The sequence below is a fragment of the Lissotriton vulgaris genome, chromosome 12, assembly GCF_964263255.1.
Source record: "Lissotriton vulgaris chromosome 12, aLisVul1.2, whole genome shotgun sequence".
NCBI classification, from domain to species: Eukaryota; Metazoa; Chordata; class Amphibia; order Caudata; family Salamandridae; genus Lissotriton; species Lissotriton vulgaris.
The window spans coordinates 440,346,802-440,373,013 of record NC_141700.1 but is presented as its reverse complement, the minus strand read 5'-3'; the positions used below and the strand labels follow the sequence as shown (position 1 = coordinate 440,373,013).

The window sequence follows — 26,212 nt, the reverse complement described above, 5'->3', positions numbered from 1 at the left end:
GATGGATACTTATGCTGCCTTATCACAGATCTTCCAATACTGTTACCAACAAACCCTGATAGTGGAAGAATGAACCTTCATGACTGGCAGCAAAATAAAATTGAAATAGACCCTCATTGTGCATGTCTAGGCCACAAAATTAATTAAAAAACAAAGTAGGTGTTATTAGTACTCATTATTTGTTAAATATTTTCATAAAATTATAACTTGTTTCCTGGGTTGCTCTTAAAGTATTGTATGGTACAAAAAAAATCAAAAGAAATTCCATATTGATTCACTCTGCCTGAAGTCATTCAGCAGCTTCTCTATTTTACTTCTGTGATCAAAACCATGGGATGTAAAAGCACTCTCAACATGCGAACAGAAGATAATTTTTCAGAACAGGAATGGAGTTAAAATTTCTTTAATGTAAAATAGAAACTATATGGGCTAAACATTTGGAGGATTTTATCATCACCATTACATTGATTACAGGTAGGGAGGAGTCTTTTTTTCTAGACCACATGAATAGTGGATGTTCATGATAACCAGAAAACCGTATAAAACATGTGCTTTATTTGTAAGTTATGGTTTGGAGAGGAGACCACTTAGATAATTTCAGAGAAACAAGCGTGCCCGGCTGTGGTCATCAGTGGTCATTTTTCCAGATTGTTTTTAAATTCATGATAAGGCCTCCCTACGCAACGAAAGTAACACATTTTTTATTATGAAAACCCAGAGGCATTCGGGCATCCACAGCTTCAGAAGAACCTGGAGGCAAAGACAGGAACAAAATCTTATGAATGATGATTAAAACATATTGCAAATCTCTTGCATATCTGTTCATGGCACTGTAAATTTGCTCATAAAGTTGCCATCATTGATGCTTTACATTGTAAATCTCATGAAAGAGGGTCAATAATACAGTTCAGACAAGAAAAGTAAACACAATATAACAAGTGCAATTAAATGAAAAGCAATTCGAATGGCCATCTTGAATACTTGTCATTGCATTGAGCACACATTAAGGTTTATCGAATCAATGAAACCTCCTCTTGTAGACACCTTTGTGCATGGTTTTCTCCAGGAATGTTCTGGGGGGTCCACTTGCATCATAAAAAAAAAGATTATATATATATATATATATATATATATATATATATATATATATATATATTTTTTTTTTAAACACAGTTCGCTGAAATCATGTCAGCGAACAAACAGGAGCACACTGCAAATCCATACAAAGTGTGTTTTATTCCATAAATGAGAATCCCCCCTCCAAGCATTTGACAGAGGCGTTTCGCCGCTCTGGCTTTGTCAATGTCAATGACTTTGATAAAGTTTGACCAATTTAAAGTAAAGTGCACGTGAAAATTAATGAACATGAAAGAAGGCTAGTAAGTGTTTCAATACATGATTACATTGAAATGTATAGGATGTTGTTATTTATGCCTATTCTGTACGATTCCCCTACATGACCTCATACCCATAGGTGTACATATATGGAAATATCTTGAGGAATGTGTGTATATATATCCTCACATATTAAGGATTTGTCTTTGGTACTGATCTTCTCTTACCTCGTTAATTAATTTTAACAGCTATTAATTTTTGAGTATGTGAAACCAAGTTTTATAGATATATTTTTTACTTTGGAAAGAAGAAATCATCAGATTAGATATATTTTATTTAATTAATCTTCTGGTGATGCTGTTTTTGCTATGTGTTTACTGTCTTGATCGGTAAAAAAACTTAGATTGCATGTGCAACATTGAGAATATAATGCCTCCACATGTCACATTTTTATTGTATGCCCATTCAGGGCATGATCATTTCTTGCATTTAACCCATGGTTCCTCACCCCTTTGTGAAACAGGAATTGATGAACATGATCAAACTTGTGAATATTTTCACTTGGGGGCGGACTGAGGTTTGCTACACCGGGGAGTTGTTGGGTACAAAGTTATTTAAGCTTTGTGTTCAAATATAATCTATAAGCTCATTTTTATAAATATAATTTGAGGGTTGTGACTCCCTGTGTTAATCTACGGGTGTTCTAATGCATTGGACATGGTCCTAAAACTATGAATGTGCTACATGTTAAGATGGCTGACCCAGTAATCATGTATTGAAACACTTACTAGCCTTCTTTCATGTTAATTATGGTTTTAATTTTCACGTGCACTTTACTTTAAATTGGTGAAACTTTATCAAAGTCATTGACATTGACAAAGCCAGAGCGGCGACACGTCTGTCAAATGCTTGGAGGGGGATTCTCATTTATAGAATAAAACACACGTTGTATGGATTTGCAGTGCGCTTCTGTTAGCTGACGTGATTTCAGCGAACTGTGTTTAAAAAGATTGCGCGGCACACCACCGCGCTTGAAGGCACCCGAGGTGTGTGGAACGATGGCAAGGTGAAGCGGAAGTTTTGGGATATATATATATATATCCTACTGGCGATCTGCAGTAGGTAGTTATAGTTAGGACTTAGTTTCCATAGACAAAGCATTTTTTATTTTGCCGATAACTTTGGTGACGTTTTATGAATCTTCACAATCTTTTTAAAACTAGCACACCAGTCAATTCAGCTGCTGTCTGGGAAGTTTTGGGGTGATTTGTCAAATGGGGGCCGAGAAAAAGGGGGGTTTCCAAAACAAATTTTTCCCCATGCAATTTCCTGTAGGGCTTTCAGACACAATTACAGCCCAAGCCGCTGAACTGAATTGCACCAAAAATGACAGAAAGCTAGAGCTTGGTCAGGAAAGATCTCTTTTTGTATTGTGACATAAATCTGTTAAGTAGTTTTTGAATTATTGAAAAAAGATGTATGTATATCTAGAGATTCAGATCCACCACAATGGATCAGTGGATCCACGTGCCACCAGCAGTGTTGTAATTGGCTGGCCGTAACGTGAGAGGAAAGTTGCGGCCACCATTTTGTATATTGGGACTTCTTCCCGAAGGAAATATACCCCAGAAAAATTGGATGTAGGGGTCAGGGTAGAGGTACCCTGACCCCATGGGAGTGATGGAGGGGTCTTTGAGGGACTACTCAAGGCAAGAAATTCCCCAAAATCTTTTTTTTTTTGCGCGTGAGGATAAACGGATCCACAGCTATTCTCAGCACAACCCCAGTGTGAACCTGCAACGGATCTGTGAATCCAGTGCTCATTTAAAAAAAATGTACACACACACACTCTTACTCCTCTACACTACCACTCATACACCCACTCAGACCCACAAAACTACTTGCAGACCCATACACCCTCTTACACACCCACACAAACACTTACTTATGTAGTCACAGACCCACACATCCACTCTAACAGCAACTCACAAATCCACTCACAGACCCATACATACACTCACAGACCCACTCACCCATACAACTACTGACACACCCATGCACAGACCTGCAGAGCCACTCATACACTCACACACTAAAACAACTACTCACACACCCATTCGCACACTGAAACACTCTCCCAAACATTGACACACACTCACTAGATGATGTCATCAGTGATGTCATTTGAGATGTCCTCAATAATGTCATTGACCATTTCATAAGTGAAGTAATAGGTGAGGTCATAAGCAGTGCATTGCTGAGGAATAAGTCATAGTTAACTCGGGTAACTGTAACTGCAGAATTTCTATGGTTTTGCGTGTGTAAAATCTGAGCCTAACTAGAAGCGTCCCCATAAACGTTGTTTTTTTAAATGAATTTCTAAGTGTTTTAAAAAAAATCTATTTCCTAACTACAACATTCCTGTAACCTTTGTTTTTTTGTAGTGAATTTATAAGGTTTTTGAATTCAATTTCCTGTCTATAACGTCCCTGTAACCATTGTTTTTTGTGTGATTTATGTGTATCAATCAAACCTATACTCATTAGGGTTAGAGTGCACATACATTATGCAAGAAAGAAGCCTGAGAACTATGAGCAGTTCCCAAGTTTAGGTGGAGAGCAGTTTCTGTATAGAGCACCCTACAATACCAGCGGCACACTGAGTTTGCGTACTTCAAATGTCTGTTTCTCTAGCAGCGTTTTTAAGCATAGGACTAACACACCCCCATCCATGCCGAGCTCGAAAGGGAAAAAGTATTTTGCCATTTCTACAGCAAAGTCTTTAAGCATAGGATTAGCATGGTGCCATACACACAGGCGGGTAAAATGACAAAAGTATTTTACCACTCCAGGCACAGTATTACAGCTTTGGAGTTATATAATACCATCCAAGCCAACCTGGAATGAATAAAAGCAACCCCTTACACGTGTTTCACCATCTTCATAGAGGTTCAGCTTAGTCCAGGCACAGGGAAGCACCCAATATAAGTCAAAACAATACCCCTTCAGGTTTAGAGTGCTGCATACATTATGCAAAAAAAATAAAGCTGAGAACTCTGGTAGTTTGCAAGTTTAGGTGGAGAGCAGCTCCTGTATAGAGCACCCTACAACACCAGCAAAACACTGAATCTACTCTACTCAACTCAAATGTCTGTTTTTCTTGCACAGTTTTAAGCATACAGTGCCATCCACGCCAAGCTACAAAGGAGGGGCACACTGCCCCCGGGCAGAGCCAATTTTGCCACTGGGGATCCCATCCCCGGGGCCCGGACAAAGTTAATAAGGGGGAGGGGGCATGCAGACTCCCTTCCTGAGTTGATTTTGGCCTCGGACCCCATTCTCCTGGGCCGGGCCAATTACAAAAAGGGGAGGCAAGGTGCGTGCCCCCCCCTCCCTGGGAGACCGGGGTCTGTCCAATTACTGAAAGGGGGTGCCACAAGGCCACACTCTTCTAGCTGATTTTGGCCCCAGGGACCCCATCCCCTGACCTGGCCAACAAATATAAACTTTATTCGGATTTTTACAATACATAAAAGCAGTACAATTAAAAATCTTCAGTGAGATCTGATTACCAATTACTTAAAAGCATCAAAAAAGAATTTCGGAAATATATACAGTAACATTAAAATTTAAAGGTTTTTCCTATGGCTGTATATACATTTCAGAAAATTAAGGACATGGTAACATGTGGCTTCGGTGTCCAAAAGCTGCAAGCTCAACATGGCTGCTCTACATTGTCTGAGACCCCAAGATTTTAAAAGGGTCAGTAGCCAGAGTTTGCGGTGTTCCTGATAAAATTTACAGAACAGAACTGTATGTAAGGTGGATTGACCTGATATCCCGTCACATGGGCATGGAGGTGGATTTAGGTCCCAAACGTTTGGTGTTGGAAAAACTACCAGTTTGTGAAATATGTTCAGTCTGAATCTTATCAGGAGAAATCGTTCAAAAATACCAATGTCAAGGTTTAAATAGGGCTGCATTGAAAGGGTAGATTGAACCAGCATGGCATGCTGCGCCGACTGTTTCCCAGCTTCTGCCTGAAGTCTCAAGTTAGTCAGATGGTCCAACGCTCGCTTTTTTAAGTTATCGTTTGAGAGTTCTCCAATTTTTTCGGGATTAAGAAAATATTTTTCTATTCCAAGGTTGCAAAGAAAGGTCCGAATATAGGCCAGCCATTTAATTTTTAGAACGTAGTCCAGAGACATTGCATCCGCCAATATTGTTTTTGTGAGGTCGTTTTTATCTGACGCCCAAATACGTCGCCAAAGAAGAAGTGGTTGGATTTTGGCAAGATCTTCAATATATGGTGCCCCTAATTCTAAGTGGCAGGCGTAAACAAAGGAAGTTTTGGGGGCAGATAGGATGAATCTGAAAAACTTATTTTCTGCGATTTGCAGAGAGGTAACATCCGTATGTCCCCATAGTCCTGCTCCATATAAAGCTGTAGATTGGCACTTGGCTTTATATATGGTTATCAGTTCCCTAGGCGGACGTTTTCCTAATTTTTGAGAAAACGACACCAAAGCGGCTAATGCTCTTTTAAAACGATGTTTTCTGGCTTCTACAGCTGGTTTCCAGGAGAGTTTATTGTCTATCATGACCCCCAAATAACAGTATTCGTTTGTTAAGTCAATTTTTTGACTGTCGAGGTAGATAGAGTTTTGGTGTTTTTTCCCGACCCCAGCCTTCATTACGAAAGTCTTTTTCACATTTATATGGAGGTCAAGAGTCTTCATAAACTGGGAGTATCTATTTAGGGACCTTTGGAGTTCACGGGGAGTTTGTGCGAGGAGGACGGCGTCATCCGCATACAGCAGAGCGGGGATCGGGCGATGTTTGGCCAATGGGAGGTCACGGGCACCCTTTAGTAGCTCAACCTCCAAGTTGTTGGTATAGAGGGAGAAAAGGAAGGGTGCCAGGACACATCCTTGTCTGACCCCACGCTCGACTGTGAAGGACGCCGTCAGTTCTCCCTTTATCCCGTAGCGAACTCTTGCAGATGGATTGGAATAGAGTTCCCTTAAAAAGTTCAGGAGTGGTGGGTCTACCCCCATCTGTGCTAAAAGTGACCACAATTTTGTGTGGGAGACGCAGTCGAAAGCCGCGGACAGATCTACATAGGTCATATAAAGTTTTGCTTTCTTTGCATGCACATATTTTCCGAAGATTATTGATAAATTTAGGGCTTGTTCCACGGTACCTAATCCTTTTCTGAATCCGAATTGAAGGTCGGATAGGATGCCTCTTTCTTCCGCCCAGTCCTGGAGTCTTTCTAAAATCACTCTTCCTGCTATTTTTCCCAGCGAGTCCAACAGGGAAATTGGGCGGTAGCAGGCGGGGTCCATACGATTACCTTTTTTAAAAATCGGCACCATAATAGACCTAGTCCAGGACTCCAGAATTCCTATTTTTGCCGTGGCGGTGCAGACCCTTGCTAGAATTGGTGCCCAAAGTTCTGTTTGATGTTTAAAAAGGTCTGCCGGGACACCATCCGGCCCTGGAGCTTTTCCTTTTTTGGTAGAGTTCAATGCCGCAAGGATCTCAGGAATTTCAAAATTTATATCTATAGGGTATGGTAGGAATGTTTTTTCCTCTTCTTCCAGCTCTTGGTCAAAAATTGGTTTTTGGAAGATAGTGGTGAAATGTGATACCCAAGTTGCAGCGTCTATGGCGGCTTCGATTCTTGGGCAAGTCTCGTCTGCCAAAAAAGGAGTTCTTAAAATTCTCCAGAAGGCTTTAGAGTTTTTTTCCTGGGCACTGGTGTGGAGTTCGTGCCACAGCTCTTGCTTCAATTCCTCTTTCCTCTTTTTCCTTATTTTATGGTATTCACTTCTAAGAGTGGCTATTGTACTGGGATCCCTTTCGTTTTTATTTAAGGCTAGCTTTAATTTTTTATGAGCCTTAGTGCACTCTTGATTAAACCAGCCATTAGGCCGGAATGAGCCGAGTTTTTGTTTTCTTGTGAGTAACACCTTAATTTTTTCCATAATTTGGGCAAAGTTATTTAGAAGCTCCGTGTCGTTAGTAGCTATATCCAAACAGATTTTGATTTCGGGATAGACTGATCTTATTAGTTCTTTGGTGAGTTCCTCTGGATTTATCCTCTCCCATTTTATGGTATACCCATTTACTTTATCCATGTTGATATTTTCCTGAGTCAATGCATTGGCTATTGTTACTGGAGAACGTTTTTGATAATTTAGTGAGACTTCCAGAGTTAGTATTGCATGGTCACTTTGAGAATTCGGTATTACTTCAAAGTTCTTTACTCTTAACTGTAAGGATGCTGATATAATTATAAAGTCTACCGTAGTTTGGTAACCTCTTCCAATATAGGTAGGTGCAAGCGAGTTTTCCCCATAGTCCAAGGTGTTTACTATCTGGAGATCCAGATCGGATAGGAGGTCATTCATTTGCCTTCCCATTTTGTTGTGCGAAAAATGGGTAAGTGAGAGGCCGTCTTCTGTCACCATGCCAGGGCATTTTCTTTTTGATTGGGTACAGGCGTGAAGATTGAAATCGCCTGTCCATAATATTGTTGCCGGGCCTCCTTCTCCTTGTTGCATTCTAAAAGTAGTAAGTTTTTCGTGGAGGTGGGCCAAGACTCTCTCAAAGTCCAATTCTTCCAGATTATTATAAAAATTGATAATAATCATTGACTCTCTTTTCTGGAGGTAAAGACCAAGGATCTGTAAATTTGACGCCAGTTCTATGACCTTTATTTTAACGTTTTGGATAGTATTAGCTATGTAGATACACAGACCTCCCTTTGGTCTGCCTGTGTGTCCCGACTGCGCGAGAGACGAGTACGTTTTGTACCCCTGCAGGTGATATTCTTGTAGTGACCATGTCTCCTGTAGGCATAGTACTTGATGGTTAAGCGTGTGGTACAGGATTGTCCCATCCTCTATTTTTGTCCTTAATCCAGCGATGTTCCACGAGATCAGGCTTAGGTTTGTTAAACTGTCCCTTGAGCTTGTTGTACTTTTTAATTCATTAAGGATCTCGGGAGCTGGTGGGATCTCTAGGTCTGGAGGGACTGATGGGGGTACCATGAGTTCCAAACAGTCTGTATGAGTTTGGGAATATTCCTGCGGTTGTGGTAGTCAATCAACGCACTCCAGGGGACTATATCTGTTTGCTAATTGGGGGCCATTCCAACTATCCCAACGTGTGGGGTCATTATACTTTGTCCGATGATCCTGTCCACTCCATTCGTCCCTATCTCTGCCGTGATGGTTTAGGCCTAGTGGGTTGAATGGGGGAAACCATCCTTGCCGCGGCTGTTGCCATAAATGGATGTTGTGATGCATGGGTTGCTGAGGTTGCCACCATTGTTGGGGAGTATGATGTGGATGTTGAGGTGGGTTAACAGGAGGTTGGGTGGCAAGGTGTGTGGGTTGGGGAAATAAGGCGGGTGGTTGCCACTGAAAGGCTGATTGTTGTAAGTTTGGCGAAAAACGTGGCCTATCTGGGTACTGTTGGTGATGGTACATGTTGTATTCAGAGGAATTTATAGGGCCGGTGTTTGGTGGGTGTACATAAAAGGGGAAATTTTGCCTTGAGGATAGGGGTAGGAAGTAAGACAAGGGAAGGGGATTTATTTTTGTGGCAGGTCCTCTATTGGGCGAATTGCAAATGTAGTTTGATGCCCCTATCTCCCTAAATTTGATGCTGATGACGTCCCCCGCTATTGCCTTCGTGCTTCTACCAACCCAATCTCCTCTACGTGCGGAGAAGATGTCACCCCTAATATGGGCGGGTAGTGGTCTATGGAGTTGGAGCCACTGGGCACATTTGTTCCTCAGCTCTGCGAAAGTTTCTCTTGCACCCTCCTTCAGTGGGGACACCGCTGTTAACACCACCACGAAGGGAGAAGCTTCCGGGGGTAAGTTAATTATTTTAGGCCGAGGTTGCTTAGTCTTCAGGTCTGATGGTTTTTCTTGGGAGGGGGTCTCTGCTGGGATAGTGGGGATTCCTTTTGTTTGTCTATTATTTGTTTTTGATTGACCTACTGGACCTGTTTGAATAGCAGAGGAAAGATCTACCGCCTCCGGGATGTTTTGGGAGACGTCCAGATTGCTCCCTTTTTTTGCTAAAGAATGTGTTACTGCCACTTTTCTGGTTAGTGAGATGTTAGACTTATCTGTTATGCCTGTTATTTGTTTGGTACTGGATGGTTTTTTATGGAGTGTTTCCTTTGCTCCCTGCATTGGGGCGGGACCATTCCTGCCTGAATTACAACTGCATTTGGTGTTGATTAATGACGTGAGTCTGTCCAATTTTGATATGAGAAGTTTGATCTGCGCTGTGATTTTGGCTTCAAGATCGGATTTTAGGTCCATAACCATGTTTTCCACCCAACAGGGGATACCTGCCGAGGAATTTGGGGTAGGTGTGATCAAATTATGATTCTTTATTTTTGTTTTTGGATTTTCCTTGATGATTGGCATTGCCTTGGGAAGGGTGGAGGTATTTTCCCTTATTTTTGTTGGTTCTAGGGTCGTTGCTGGAACAGGTGGTAGAGGATTACTGATGGCACTCTGATCTAATTTCTCAGCCGATGATTGACAGGCTTCTAAATCTGGGGTTGCGTCGAGATCGACGTATGATTGATCAGAGTCCGATTGGGTTACGGATAAATCTACGGAATTTGGAACAGTCATTGTGGGAACGAGGGTTAATGGCAATGGTAAGGAGCAGTTATTAGCCACCTGGTGAACGGGGGAGTTTGCGGTGGCAAGTGAACCGAGCGAAGATCGTTTTGCCTGCATGAGGTCCAAGGAGACTCTTTTCTCCAGTAGAATGATGCTCTTGTCAATAGTGTCATTGACCCTGGATATAAAAAGGTCTATTGGGCCGGTCACTTGCGTCACCAATGTCGCTTTCTTGGACGCGCTTCTTGTTTTGGGACGCGTCATGAGTCCCGGTAATGTGCGTTTAGAATTCGTGGGGGCCTAGGGGGGATCGACGTGGGGTGCAGGGTGACAGGGCCGGGGCCGTCCTCTGCCGTCCTCGAACGGCCTCAAACGGCCCTGTCTTTGCCCAGTCTTCGCCCGAGCTGCGTCCCGCGCTGCGGGAGAGAAATGTTGTTAAGTAGGAGGCGTAAAGGGCGAGGGGCGGGCCAGCAGGGAGAGCGGACCGGAAGCTCTTCCTTGGTCTTGCAGGGACTTCTGGGAAATGAAGTCCCCGCACGCTCGCAGCCCCGCTGGTCTCTCGCGCCCCTTACCGCCTTGCTGCCTTGCTGCCGGTGTCCTCGCCTCAGTCCTTCAAGGTGCTGCCTCTACCAGCACCCACCTGTGAAGCGGCACCCGCGGAGCGGGTGCGGCGAAAGGTGGCGCTGGGAGGCTGATGCGCTGCTTGGCCGGTGCGTGGCCGCGAGACTGATGCCTTCCGCTTGGATGCAGATTAGGTAGGTGTCCCACAGAGTAGAGGAAGAGGGGCGCTTTTAGCGGGCTTTGATGGGCGGGGGGCGGGCCAGCAGGGAGAGCGGACCGGAAGCTCTTCCTTGGTCTTGCAGGGACTTCTGGGAAATGAAGTCCCCGCACGCTCGCAGCCCCGCTGGTCTCTCGCGCCCCTTACCGCCTTGCTGCCTTGCTGCCGGTGTCCTCGCCTCAGTCCTTCAAGGTGCTGCCTCTACCAGCACCCACCTGTGAAGCGGCACCCGCGGAGCGGGTGCGGCGAAAGGTGGCGCTGGGAGGCTGATGCGCTGCTTGGCCGGTGCGTGGCCGCGAGACTGATGCCTTCCGCTTGGATGCAGATTAGGTAGGTGTCCCCTACATAGGCCAACATAGGGTGGGTGCCCTGGTCTTCGATAAAGAAAAGAACTTTAATAAACAAACTTAATACTTCACAGAACAAGCTACAAATTCAAATTGTTTACTGTTGCTGGGTCTTCAACGCCTGGGATCGTGGGTTCCTGCTTTTCTCTCCCCATCTCCTGCCTGTGGTTCCTCCTGTGTAGAGCAGGGAGGCTCTCTCCTTTCTGGATTTTAGTTCATTCTCAGCTGGTATCAGTGGCATAGGTGCAGATTACTCCTTCTAACTAGTTGGAGGGCTCACTTAGCTCAGAAGTCCCCAAGTGTTTTTTGCCACCACAAGCCAGTTGTTTTGTGCTTCTAGGGTGGCCGGCTAGGACCTTCAGCGCACGTCTTGCTCACTCCCTCTTCCAGGAGAAGATGCTCTGACTGGAGGTTCTCCCACACCCGGGCTGCAACTACAGTAGGCAGAAGTGGAAGCCGCTGTCTGGAGTTTTTGGAGTCCCTGTAGAGGGACGGGGTTTTGGGGTTTAGGGTCAGAGTAGTCTCTGCAGCGGCACATCCCACTACAGGCCCATTTCTTAGATGCAGTAGATAATCCACTTGGGTACAGTTCATTCTTGTAGTGCTATAGTCTGCTTATGCACACTTCATAGATGCAGTGGCAGAGTCAGCTTAGGCTCTTTTTGTTGATGCCGCAGCACAGGCTGTTGATACCTTGGTTCCGGACTGGAACCTCGTGTCTGAAGACATTGAGCTCATGTCCCTTTGAGCATGCAGATCATTCTCCTCATTCTTCATGTTTGGAAGGTCCCTCACATCACTAGGGTCAAGCCTGTTCTGGCTCTCCCTGTACATTTTCACCTCCTGCAGGGTTGGCAAGTTCTTTCCATCTCAGCAGGCGGGTTGGCTCCCAGGGACTTCAGATCAGGGGACCATCTTCAATCTAGACAAGACATCAGGTGAAGTCCCCTCAACCCTGAGAAGCCGGCTGTGTCAGACACCTGCTCTGGTTTAATAGCAACCTTCTGAGTACTCTGCAGAGCACTCCTTTCTTGACCAAAGATGACTTGGAACTGGGTTAGTGGCTCCCATGTTTATTCAGTGAAAGCAGACCGGGGATATGGATTCACTTTTTGATTTTTTTTTAGAACCAATTTGATATGGTTCTTCTTTCAAGTGTACTTTCCAGACTGTTCTCAAGGCACAGCCTTTGGGCAGAGTGATGCTCCTCACAGCAGGGTAGTCTCCAGCCTGGAGTATCCACAACAAAGACAAGAAGAAGTGTGAGCATTCTGTAATTGGCTATCAACAACCACACTGAACAGTGATCAGGAAAGAGGTAAAGGTTGTCCTTAACTAAAGGACCATTATCACCCTAAACAATAGAGACTGCAGTTCAAACCTTCATCCCACCATCTACCAAATGGCAGTGCGCGGGAAGACTAATCAGCTGTTTCTCTCAGCAAAAGGACTTAGTTGAATTTCTAAAGGAGCCCTGTCTTTTCTTTGCCCCCTTCAGTTTCTATGTCTCCTCCCTCCATCATTGGGAATGTCAGAAATATACTTTCTGTGTCTGGAATAGCAAACACACCTCTTTAACCACTTCACTGCGGCGGCTATTCCGCCGCAGTGCTAAGGGGGCGGGGGAGCCGCGCGGCGGACCCATGCTGGTGACGGAACCGCTCCGTCACCAACCGCGGTCGCGCTGTGCTCATGACGGAGCGGTTCCGTCACGGCCCCGCCCACTCAATGGAACGCTCAGCGCAGGCGCGGAATCCGTGCCGCGCAGGCGTGCCGAGCGTGCCGTGACTGAACCGCTCCGTCATCACAGCGCGACAGCGGCTGATGACGAAGTAGTTCCGTCACCAGCAGGGGAGGGGTTAATGCACATGACCCGGCCAGGGGTTCCCAAAATGGAACCTGCGTGCTTCCATTCCTCTGGTTCACTTTCACACATAATGCATGTACTACACAAGCCACACGCGCTAAGATCTGAGTTAGCTCACAGAAGTAAACATTTACACTGTACTCCAGTGACCAAGCTAAGAAGGTCTGGTCACAACTACTGATTCACAAAACACTGTACATTTCCACCGCTGATCTACATGTTAAATCCTTGAAAAGACATGGCAAGCATGGTGTGCCCTCAAGGTTGCAGGACATATTCAGGATCTCACTTGTGTCAAAGGACAGGCCTAAGGTTTCATGCACACACTAGATTAGTGTGATGCTGCTGGGCCAAAATAAAAAACAGGATACCAGATACTCACAGTCTGGCACTCCGGGCAGGATACCCAGACTATACACCATGCAGGAGATCTTTTCATCCCATAATCATATGACCATCGACCTCTTGATACCTGAGCATACATCCATCGAATGCGTGGAAAATTGGTAAATGTTTCTCGATTGTTGACATTCAGTTGGTCACATTTAGCGCCAATGTCACACTCCTAGGATAATACCTAAACAGGAGCATTATTAGTTATAACTGTAACCTCACTAAGAAAGAAGCCAAAGTTCTATGCACATATGGCACTGCCCTACTTTCGTTTCTTATCTGTATTACATTTGCCCCTAAAAACTGTTCATCTAACACATAATTTTTGTGACCTCACCACTTCAAAAACATCCCACAAGTCACTTTAATGACATTTGGTCACAACTGCTTTGTTGTTGTCATTTTTCATTGTCAACTTGAAATACAAAGGTGTGTATATATAAAGCTATACAGCAGTGTCATTGTCATAAACACACCTGTGTGTCTGGAGTAGAGCAAGGAGAGGGAATGGGAGAAAAGAGGGGAAAAGACTCAACAATGTTCCACGAAAAGCGAATAAACTGCAGAATGAGTGGTCCAACGTACAATATACACAATATGAAATATGGAACACAAAATAATGTACAAAGTATCACAATCCTCAGATGTATGTAGGAGGCCTTCCGAAGGGCAGGGATCTGTGAGTTGCTGGAGCGCAGGTGGCACCAGACAAGGCCTGAAGTATCAATTGCTCGAACAACGCTGCTCCAGTAAAACCCCATTTTGGAGCCATGCAAAAAAAGTGGTGTATCCAATGCCCGTAGATAAGGAAAGGGAGGTGCAATGCATATACAATAAAGCACTAGAGCACCAAAGTTGTTGGAAGGGGGGGGGGGTGAGGGAGGTGTCCCTCTGGTGCATTGGAACATGTCAGCAATGTTTGGTGATAATGTGGGGAAGAGGGTCCGGAGTAATGTGTCTGCTCTCTTACAGGCCCCGGGCCAATGAGTTTGTCTGCCATCAAGCCAGTTCAGCCTCCTGTCGGTTTCCAGGGCGTCCAGAAAAGGCACTCAGACTTGTGTAAATGCTTTTGGTTGATCTTGCAATCTGTAGGTAAGGTGCTTGAATGTCGCTGTTTTATACATTTTGGTCAGCCATTCTGAAGGGGTTGGTAGCCGAGGGGAATGCCAATGGCGCAAGTCAGAGAATTTAGTGGCTAGTGACAGTAAGCTGCGCTTGGGTTCTGTCAGAGGAGGTAGGTTGGTTACATCATCTAGGATGACTAGCTTCCCAGCCATGAAGAGAGGAGAGTTCAGTGCGCCGCTCAAGGTGGCGCATGTTACGCACCAGTAGGTCGGCAGGGCAGAGTTAAAGGATATGGAGCATGTCACAGTCCAAAGCTTTGCATCTCCAGCAGTCCACATGGGAGAGGAGAGCTGCTGAATTGAGTTTTTGTAAGTTCAGTACCAGTTTTGTATCATGTTGACCAGGGTAAGTTTCATCCTTGCTTCACAAACCATCCTATTAAGGGCTTCAATCACGTCTGCCCAGTCCTCCTCAGTATAGTTTGTTTGCAATAGAGTCTGCCATTTGGTACGTAAGTGAGTCAGGATAGTTTGAGAGTATAGGTGGTGTATTGTTAAGTTGTAAAAACCGGACAGTAACCCTTTGACAAGACCTCAGTGTTTCAAGTATTGGAGGATGGGAGAGTCAAGGACATTCCATGGTAGGACACCCAGTTTGTTACAATGGGCATGTTTCAGTTGCACATATCTCCATTTATATGTATGAGGAAGGCGTAACTAGTTTTACAGGGTAGCAAAAGGCTTTAGCATCCATGCTGAAAGAATTTGGTCTATTGTCAATATCCCCTTGGAGCACTACACGTCCCATGGTATGAGGTGTTTCCCCAGAAGTATTCTGGTGTTATCCCAGAGTGGGGTGCCAGTGTGGATGTGTATGCCACTTCGGAACAATTTGCGGTAGCCTCACTAGGTCAGGGTGATGGAGGACCAGCGGGTTGAATACCTGCAATTGGGACAATATATTAGGTGGAGAACGGTGTCACTCTGCAGCAGGTGCCATTTGATTGATAACCGTGGGTGGGGGAGTCCCCTGTGCATTGGCAACAAATAGATAAATTGTGACAAATGAAGGGCTATTGCACTTCTCACTCAAGCCTACAAAGCTCTCCACAATGAAGGACCAGAATAACTGAACCACCGCCTTGCCTTCCACACACCCACCAGACAACTCCACTCTGCCCAACTCACCTTGGCCTCCATCCTACTGATCCACAAGACCAGAACCGGAGGAAGATCCTTCTTCCACCTCGCTGCCAAGACCTGGAACAGCCTGCCCCTCCACCTCTGGCAAACCACATCAGTGGCACAATTTAGGAAGGACCTCGAGACCTGGCTCTTTGACTGAACCTCTTCACCCAGACGGATCAACAAATGTCACGCCTGGCGCCTCTCCCAGACCACCCCCCCCCCCCCCCGCGCGCGCCTTGAGACCTTCATCGGTGAGCAGCCACACTTTGCAAACCCCTGATTGATTGAATAGTTTTCCATGCTCTGGAGGCTCAGTCTGCCGCAACTCCTTAGGGTAAGGAGTCTAGGTATCCATAGTCTGGGTTTCATGGGCCCAATATAAAGAGCCTTATCCAGTGGTCGACATCCCATAGCACTGATGGCTGGATAGTGAGCAGCAACATACAAAGCAGGCCTCTAAAAATCTACTCACTGACTCACTATAGCGAGTCAGATTATCAGGACAGGCTAGTTCTACAGCCTTCTGGTGAAAGAGCTGGCAAGGAACATGTGTTCTGTTCATTCAGAAAGTGAATGAGCACTAAATCTTGTTTTTATCTTGTCACATTTGCTGTGCTTTCAAAGACCTTGATCAAAAGTCAGCTTCTCTCTTCTCACAAATTGCTGCTTATTTCATCCGGGTGATTGGTATTTATTCCTCTTTCCCTGACTGCAAAGTTAGAGGATTTTGTACAGTGAACTGCCTTACAATTGTTGTGAAACAAAAGGCTGTAGGATGGTAGTTTTTGATCTAATCCACAACACATTTAGATCGATTGTAAATGATCACTACAAATATTAAAAAATATATCTGCAATTAGGAAAGCACATTTTTGTTTGTAATTCAGAAGTGTGATGGAAACAAGGATGTTTATAAGATTAATACAAATTAGAACTTTATTTGGTGAGAGTCTTTCTTTTACAACACATGTTAAGAAACTGGCCGGAGGCTGTTTCAGCCTCCTCAAGACTCTGAGGATTTTTTTTCCCACTCCTCCCGCAAGCAGCAAGAGAAACTGTCACATGTGCTTTGATTTTATCACGCTTGGATTACGCGAATGGCCTCTATGCCCGCGCCCCTGGCTACCTGTTTAAAAAGCTCCAGTTGCTCCAGAATGCGGCGGCCAGACTGTTATTGGGCATTAAGACGAGGAACAGTGTGGCTCTCCAATTGCGCTCTCTTCACTGGCTGCCTGTCGCTGACAGGGTCAAGTTCAAATCTCTGGTTTTGGCCCACCGTGCCCTCCATGGTTATGGCCCCCAGAGGCACTTCTCCTTTTACTTTCCTTCGCATGCGCTCCGATCTATGTCCCTGCGCTTGGCTCGGTTCCGCGCTTAAAGCTTTAAGCTCTAGAGGGTGGTGAAATAAAATATTTGACTAGGATTGCAGAATTGGAGACCAGTTTATGGGTCAAGAGCATTACCGTTAGGTTGAGTAGATTACTCAAGTCACTAGACTAGCACGTCTGGTCCATTTTAATGATTTTATTTTTAGACCTGCCTAAGACATAGGGAATCAAGGGACCACAACCTTTTTAACCGCCTACACTCTGCCCCACAATGACCGATTCAGCGGGGACCATTTAGCGTAGTTTGCCTCCGTTTTGGTTATTAGCGGATCAAGATTGACAGAGTCCAGTTTATCTAGGCTTCTGTTAATGTCTATCTCTAGGTATTTGAGGCAATCCCGGTACCACTGAAACTGATAGGACACAATTGCTGCCCTTGTTGTCAACCGGGACATTAGTAGTGCCTTACTCTTATCCTAATTACTTTGTAACCCCAGATAACATGCAGCAGTGGACATCAATTGGGGGAGAGAGGCTGCTAGGTCTGTCAAGGTTGGCAGGATGTCTCCAGTGTATAGAAGGATTTTTTTTGGCCAGGCCAGGGTGGGTATAGCCACTATGTTTGCGTCTTGACGAATGGCTGCTGCAAGTGGCTTTAAAGTCAGCAAAATTAGAAGGGGAAAGAGGGAGCACCCTTGAAATGTGATCACTACTGACCTACTGTGCAACCTAATTTTACTGTTGAGAAAAAAGGGTTAACTGGAAATGCTAAAAAATACATTCTGTTGATCATGTGTAAAAATTAGTTACTGCTATTAGATTTAATATTTCAACATAGCTAGGCCACTGAAATAAAAACAATTCCTAACCTTCGCACAGTGCAATAGCAAGAGATGTGCCTCACTACAAATACAATTAAATAGTATTTCAAATCATTTTTAAATCTTACAATACTATCAACAATTGTATCCATATTTTATAAAGGGTCCCTCCAGTTTCGCATCAAGGCAGTCAGGAGCCCCTCAGCAGAGCACACAATCAGAACATACCCTTTCTTGAAAGAAACACAGCTGATATCTAGGTAATTATAATTCACCTTTTACATTAGGGAAATCTATTAGTTGGCATGGCATTGTTGATCAAAGAATGGGAAACACTGCATTTACACTCAGATAATGCTTCCAGAATACTAACCATCTAGAGTACACACAAGTCAGATTCTGAAAACAAACCAGATGCTCCTGAAAACATTTATTGGTGAGCCACAAATACCTTTTAAGATTAGATTTAATATGTAGTCATGTTTTCCAGTCCCTGACTTCGAATTGGAGCCATAAGCAGGAAACCCAGACATGATGGCAACTTCTTTACTTGCCTTTCTGGGAATACCCTCTTGAAAGCACCTTCTGGTCTAGTATGCATTGACTCTCATGAGCCCTAGATGTTGTGGAACTGGATCTTCCTGATGTTAGTAGGCTTTCAACCTTCGGCATATATGGAAAAGATTTCCTTCCAACAAGCATTTTCAGGAATGGTCAGATAAATTAGGAGTCCCCCTTATATTCAAGGTTGTGTGAATATTATCCTGAAGTCAAGTGCTAATATCTTTTAGGAGACGTTTTCTTACAGGGTCATACAACGTTTTGTGGGGACATATCTGTCCCTTTCAGTTTTAAACATGGCATCTTAAGGCATGGTTTCCTCTGTCGTTTTGCTTCTAACCTGTTCTTGACTGTGTACTGAATTTCCTTTTTGCTGACTTTAGGACTCTGGGCACTTTGACACTGCTGACCTGTGCTAAAGTGCAAATGCTCTATGTCTAAAATGTAATGGTAGTTGGTTTCTCCAAGATTGGCCTATTTGATTTACTAGTAAGTGCCTAGCACAGTGTACCAGGTGTGCCCAGGGCCTGTAAATCAAATACTACTAGTGGGCCTGCAGCACTGATTGTGCCACCGACATGAGTAGCCCTGCAAACATGTTTCAGGCTGCCGCTGCAGAGCCTGTCTGTGTGTGCAATTTTAAACTTTCATTTCGACCTGGCAAGTGCATTCACTTGCCAGGCCCAAACTTTCCCTTTTAGTACATGTAAGGCACCCCTATGGTAGGTCCTAGGTAGCCCCATGGGCAGGGCACAATGTTTCTAAAAGGTTGGACATGTACTTGTGACATTTACACGACTTGGTAGTGAAAAACTGTTAAATTAGTTTTTCACTAAAGCAAGGCATATCTCTCCCATAGGTTAGCATTTGAGCTGCCTTGTAATATCTTACAAGTGTATCTTCCAATTGGGAGCAGATGGAAAATTGGAGTTTGGTGCCTCTGTACTCACAATTTAAAAACACATCTTTTAATGAAGTTGTTTTTTAAATTGCAGGTTTGCAAATGCCACTTTTAGAAAGTTTGTATTTTCCTTCTTAACCATTCTGTGCTGTTGCCTGTTCATATAATACATGCCTGGGTTGTAGGGCAGTTGGGCTTTGTGAATTCACTGTAGAGAGACACATAAGGTGAGCTGAGGTGTGCCCTGCTTATCCTGATGGCCCATCACCAGGCTGATGAGCCTTCCTGAGCTAGAGTTGTGAGAGGAGCTGACACTTGCAGCTGAATAGGGCTATGCCTGTCCCCACCCACCTGCAGTGTGTCTGGAGCAAGGGCAAGGAAGGGCAGTGTTGTGTGCACTACCAAAGACCTTTCTTTGAAGTCTCCCTACTTCAAAGGCCAAAATGGGTATAAATACTTGACATCTGACAACATATACTCAGAACACTTCTGGACAAAGGATATTCTGCCAGGAACAAGAGCTGTTGTGCTGCCAGGAGGGACTGACACTTTGCTATGTTAGCCTGCTGCTTCTGTCCTGTGAGTGAGAGGACTGGACCTTGCTCTCTACATCCTGATTTTTAACGCTTCTCCAAGGGCTTGAGTTGGGCTTGCCTCCTATTGGAAGTCTCGGGCCATTAAAGACTTCACCTGTAGCACCTGGGCTCCTCTGCTGATTACCCTACTTGCCAAGTGGTGCCAAATCCAGTTACTGGGCCCTTGGAAGTGAGTTGCTGTGCTACAAGAAGAAACTGACACCGAGCAATTCGGAACCGACGCCTGTCTGCAACTTTGATGCTGTACTGCTGCCTGCAGTGATGCCATTGTCCCCGCTCGATGCTTCAACCGCGACTTACAACGGATGCCATGATGACGTAGCACCTCTGAAGAACTGCCACTGCGGAGGTCCCAGGCACCACGCCACTGACGTCTGTGATGCACTGCTCTGACTGCACAGCTATGGCCCAGTGGTTGAACCTCGTTGCTGTGAAATCAAAGCCTCACATCTTGAACTGCAGTATGGAACAGAGAGTCATCTCAGCAACTGCTGTATAACCTGCCCTAAACCCTGCAACATCCCTGGGTGTCAGTGACTCCACAACTCTCCACCACCGCCAGGAACCAACACCTCACATGCTTTAGTGACACCTCACCTACTTCATGCAACACACTGTCCTCTAGTGCCAATGTGCCAGCGACCTGAATAGCAATAAGGAACCAACATCGCACTTGAATCCTCGACACCTCACCACCCTTGCTCTTTTGCATCGTCTTTGATTTCCGACGTTTACAAGGTATGATATCGGGGTCTGCATGACTACCGACGCCGGCCTTCTCTCCATCGAGGTCGGACTGACTTTGTGGAGTGGTCGGCATCAAGTGCGGCCAAATAGCCCTGTTGGAATTATTGTTTTCTAAAAGCTATACTTGATTTAATCTTTTAAAATTAATATCTTGACTTTGGTGTGTTGGAGTTCTGTCACTTTGGTCTTGTTTTACTCAGATAAATAGTGGCTATTTGTCTAATCTGGAGTTGGTGTTGTGTGTGTAAAAATATTCTACACATTGTCTCTGGGGATAAGCCTGACTGTTCTTGTCAAGCTACAAAGGGGGTAAGCATGGGTTATTCTTAGTGTGTAACTTACCCTGACTAGAGTGATGGTCCCTACTTAGGCAGGGTGCAATCTACTGCCAACTAGAGACTCCATTTCTAACATTCAGCATCTAACATTTCTATAGGAATTGGATTGCAACACACAAAGATCTTGCTGTATTATTTTATGAATGAGTGGTATGCTAATATGTACGCATAATGCTGCTACGTCCCGATGTTAAAATGCTTCTTTTTCCACATCGGTGCTTCGGTAGATCAGGGAAACATGTTGGGCCATATTTACAAGCCATTTTTTTACGCTCCAGTGGCGCACAGTGCAGGCCCATATCTACAAGGCCACGCAAAACCACCCTGCATGGCTTTTCATGGCCTTGTAGATAAGGTGTAAGGCCACACAGAGCAAGTTGCTCCATTGCCCTACATTGCGGCAAGGAGGCATGCCATGGGTGTTGCTGTGGATGTTTCCATGCAACACCTATGGATTTTGACACTGCCCTATATTTATAACATAGCGTCAATCTGGAGCAGTGCCAAAAACGTACGCCTCCCTTGTTTTTTTCTCATTTCATGTGTGCTACATTGTGCAGCACACAATGAACGAGGAAAACACCTCTCGTGATTGTTTTTGTGCAGGAAGGTGCCCCTTTCTGCACAAACACAATCATGCCACAACGCAGGCACCCTTGCTCCATGGTGCAAGTGTGCCTGCGTTGGCATACTGCTGCAATTCTTGCATCAGCGCTGGCTGAAAGGACAGGAAAGCACTGTATCTTGTATATACTGTGCATTTCTGTCCTTTCAAATTGGCGTAGGGCAGCGCAGCAAAATGACTTTCAGCACTACCCTACAGCAATTCTTTTTAAATGTCTTTTTGTGTGTCTCGTTCCTGAATGTTCCAGGAAGTGTAAGTAGCTGCATCAAATACAGATAAAAGCAATGAATGCACCAAATAACAAACCTTTAGCCAATGGGGACCATCTGTGATAATTTTGGCTGTGGCCTAAACATGGAGGAAACATTAACATTATATTAGATTATTTAGCAAAGGTCCAACAAGTGAATCCCTCATTAGATATCCCACTTCCAACTAATAGAAACTGTATGAGGATGTATCATGCAGCAGACCCAATCAATGGATGGAGGTAGGAGTCACATCTGCTCTGCACCCAGGAGCACAAGTTGTGTCAAACTATTTTTTAAATATGTGCATTTTACCATGTATTTACTGACAATTTAAATAATAGTAGTTTAGATTAAAAGATATAACAGGTTGAATATAATTTCAGTGGCAAACCTCCCTTCTCAACACACACAAACAGAGCCAATCAATATATTTGTTAGTGTAGCTATCTAGTTAAAATATATACTATATTACCCAGTGAAGGTCGCCACTGGGTAGTTATGGTATTTCCCTAGGAAATTCCGTTTTTAGTGTTGCTAATAACTTTGGCGCAGTTTGCCAATCTTATCAAACCTTTTAAAAAAACATGCTACTTTTTGACTAGTTTGTGCATGGAAGGTTTCTGGATGATTCATCAAGTGGGGGCTGAGAAAAAAGGAGGGTCCCAAAATGTTTTTTCCTATTCATTTTCCCTTAGGAACTTTAGACACAGGTAGAGCCTAAACTGTTGTACCGATTCATACCAAATTTGGCAGAAAGCTAGATCTTATTCCAGAAATAGTGTTTGTTGTATTTTGGTGTCAATCCATTTAGTAGTTATTGAGCAATTAATCAATAACATCGCATATCTAGGGTCGTGAAGCCTCCATGAATCCAGACAGATCTCAAGATTAGATCTGATTGGCTGTCACCACCTCAAACAGGAAGTGGTGTAGTAGTCAGGACTCAGTTCCTAGTCCTAAAAAAGAGAGAAAAAAATGAAATAGGAAAATGATACTCTGCCCCCCCTAAGCCCGGTGGTAGGGTCCAGAGAGACCCCACGTGGGCCAAATTTTGTTTTTTTTAACAGTTTGCCACAAATTCCCAAAGGATCAGTGAATCCACAGCAAATAAAACAAAAAGTGGCGGCTCCTATGAATTGTAAAATCCCCCCCGGTAGGCCTGGGCTGTAGGGCAATGAACGCCATTAATTCAAGGGGGAGAGTGGGCATGCGGCCGCCCTACCTAAGCCTCCCCAGGGACCGCATCCCCTAGGGCTGGTAACTACATTGAAGCCACGCAGCCTCCCTCCCCGGGCCAGGAGTGGCCTCAGAGACCCATCCCCAGGGGCTAGTAACTATACTGAAGGGGTTGGGGGCCGCATGACCCTCCTTCCCTGGGCCAGAACAGGCCCTGGGAACCTCATCACCCGGGACCTTTGAATAATTGAAGGAAATGATGACCAGGAGAGGCCCCGGGCTTGGGGCCAGTAGGTTAATTGAAGGGGAAGGTGGGCCACACAGCCCCTCTTCCCCAGCCAGGAGAGGCTCTTGGGATACCATCTCCCAGAGCCAGTAACTAATCAAAAGGGGAAGGGGATGCAAGCAGCCCTGCCTGAGCCATCAAATAATCCACTCCCAAGGGGCCGGGTCATAGACGGTGGCCCAGGGTCCCCAATCCCTGAGACACTCTCCATATTCCTGCCCACTGGCAGGGAAAATTCAAGGTTCTCTAACCATGTGGGAACATAACGCTGAGAGAACAAAGCATTTCCCTGCCCGCACTCGGGCAGGGAAATGCTCTGAATTGCTCCAATCCCACAGGAGCAAAAGAAAGCTGCTCCACTAAGTTCATCACCACCCCCTTTTCTGAATCGTTTTTGGCCACTATAGGTGTGGCAGGGTATACTCAGACATGAGTCCCTTTCTCACTGCACCATCAGGATTCAAGCAAGCCGGGCCGACGACGGATGAAATGCCAGAAACCGGTCCCCGGTAGCTTGTCTCCTTTCTGGTGAAGAATTGGCTTGGTAGTTTAGTCTGCCCTGTTCCCATGATGCACTGGGCCAGGGACAGACTGATTTGCATATAGCCAGGTTCTGAACTGGGATGGTGCAGTGAGATAAATAACGGTGATGGATCAAGCCCTGATCTTTGGACTGGGTAAGAGTGGTCTGCTTAATTCAGACACTCTGTTCATCACCACCCCCTTTTCTGAATCGTTTTTGGCCACTATAGGTGTGGCAGGGTATACTCAGACATGAGTCCCTTTCTCACTGCACTATCAGGATTCAAGCAAGCTGGGCCGACGACGGCTGAAACGCCAGAAACCGGTCCCTGGTAGCTTGTCTCCTTTCTGGTGAAAATTTGGCTTGGTAGTTTAGTATGCCCTGTTCCCATGATGCACTGGGCCAGGGACAGACTGATTTGCATATAGCCAGGTTCTGAACTGGGATGGTGCAGTGAGATAAATACCGGTGATGGATCAAGCCCTGATCTTTGGACTGGGTAAGAGTGGTCTGCTTAATTCAGACACTCTGTTCATCACCACCCCTTTTTCTGAATCGTTTTTGGCCACTATAGATGTGGCAGGGTATACTCAGACATGAGTCCCTTTCTCACTGCACCATCAGGATTCAAGCAAGCCGGGCCGACGACGGCTGAAATGCCAGAAACCGGTCCCCGGTAGCTTGTCTCCTTTCTGGTGAAGAATTGGCTTGGTAGTTTAGTCTGCCCTGTTCCCATGATGCACTGGGCCAGGGACAGACTGATTTGCATATAGCCAGGTTCTGAACTGGGATGGTGCAGTGAGATAAATAACGGTGATGGATCAAGCCCTGATCTTTGGACTGGGTAAGAGCGGTCTGCTTAATTCAGACACTCTGTTCATCACCACCCCCTTTTCTGAATCCCCACTAAGTAAGAGCAATGCCGGCTCCAACTGCACCCTGGTGGATGCGATGCAGGGGAGCTGGTGGGGCTGCGGAGGCCCTGGGTCTCCCGCCACAGTCCCCAACGATGAATATGTTGTGGAGTGCTCTGAGTGGGCACCCAATAAAAAAGAAAAGTAAGTAGCATGTCCCGGGTGGGCATGCCACTTTAAAAAACAATAATTTGCTGCACAGGCCCTGGGCATCCCCCACGGCCCCTAACAATAATTTATAGTGTGGGGTGCACCCGGGCAACCCATTTAAAAGGAAAAAATGCATAAGTTGTGCCATGCCCCAGGTGGGCACCGGGGCATGCTACTTTACCTACAAATTCTGGTCCCTTCTAAAAAAAATTAAAAAGTGGATGTTCCAGGTTGGACCAGCACACCCAGAAACAAAATCTTTTAAAAATAAAGTGAATAATAAATGAGTGGCCACAGCTGCTCTATTATGCACTGGTCCATCAAGGAGCACCTCCTAGTGCCCTCAGAGGAGGTTATTTAGCTAAAGTTTGTTTTGGTGATGTCCCTAGAAGGGGCAGGGACATCACCAACACTTTTTGTTAATGTTGCAGGAAGTTCTGCAGCCCCCCACCAACGGTGGGAAAAAAACATAAGTCTCCTGGGTCATTGAAACCATGAGGCTAGTAGAGCTGCTGTTTTTTTAAAGCATTTCCAAGGCTGGATCTTTTGGTCTCCAGCTGGGATTGCAGTGCAACCTAGGGGATGATTGTAGTTTATGTGATACAGTATATCTCATAAACTACAAGATCTGTATGTGTTTTTTATTTTTAATATTTTTGGGGGTGTACAATGTTAACACCATCGACGCTTATGGTTTCCCCCCCCCCCTGTGCTGAAAATCTGAAATTCCTACTAATCATGGCGAGCTCAGCTCGGCATCAGTGTACGAGAGGTGTACCTCATGACGAGCTGAGCTCGTCATGAGCGTTGAAGGTGTTAAAAAGCAGGAGGGTGTTGGTTTTTTTTAGGAAAGGATAATGAATTTCAGAGTACATATCTTTACATTTGAAACCCTCAAAATATAATAATAATAAAAACTATAAACTATGTAAAAAGAAAGAATCAAAGACACGTAGTTTGATAAAATGTTATTAAATATTTTATACATAATTGCTAATGAATAACATTGTATTGTGTCTATTATTGAAATATACATTGGATTAAAATAATTCCGAATTTTTTGAGAAAGATGATAGATCTGCTTTATGTATAGGATGTTGAGTGGAGAGAAGGGGAGATTGGCCACAGGGCCTGGCCGCATGCCAGGCTCTGTGGCCAATCCCCACTGGAAGTGAAGAATGGCTTTACGTGTTATGTTAAAAAAAACAAAAAACTAGACATTCACTGAAAAAAAGGTTAAAGTAGCATTGTAGTTAGGTGAAAACGTAACGTTTTAAACTCTAAAACCACCTCCTGCGCCTGATCCATTGGAAGTGGATCCAGGTGCTTCCTACGGTGGAACCGTCATATCCTCTGCTGCGTGA

The 26,212-nt window shown here is 44.9% G+C and overlaps 1 protein-coding gene across 1 annotated transcript in view; it reads right to left on the bottom strand.

Moving 5' to 3' along the window:
* Positions 1-387: 387 nt before the first annotated feature.
* LOC147674136 (inactive hydroxysteroid dehydrogenase-like protein 1) overlaps positions 388-26,212 on the bottom strand; it is a 522,374-nt gene continuing 496,549 nt past the window's right edge. Inside the window, exon 5 of the mRNA XM_086946470.1 lies at positions 388-750. Within this exon, the coding sequence (XP_086802596.1) occupies positions 661-750 (90 nt within the window). The 3' untranslated portion in view covers positions 388-660. The remainder of the gene's footprint in view (positions 751-26,212) is intronic.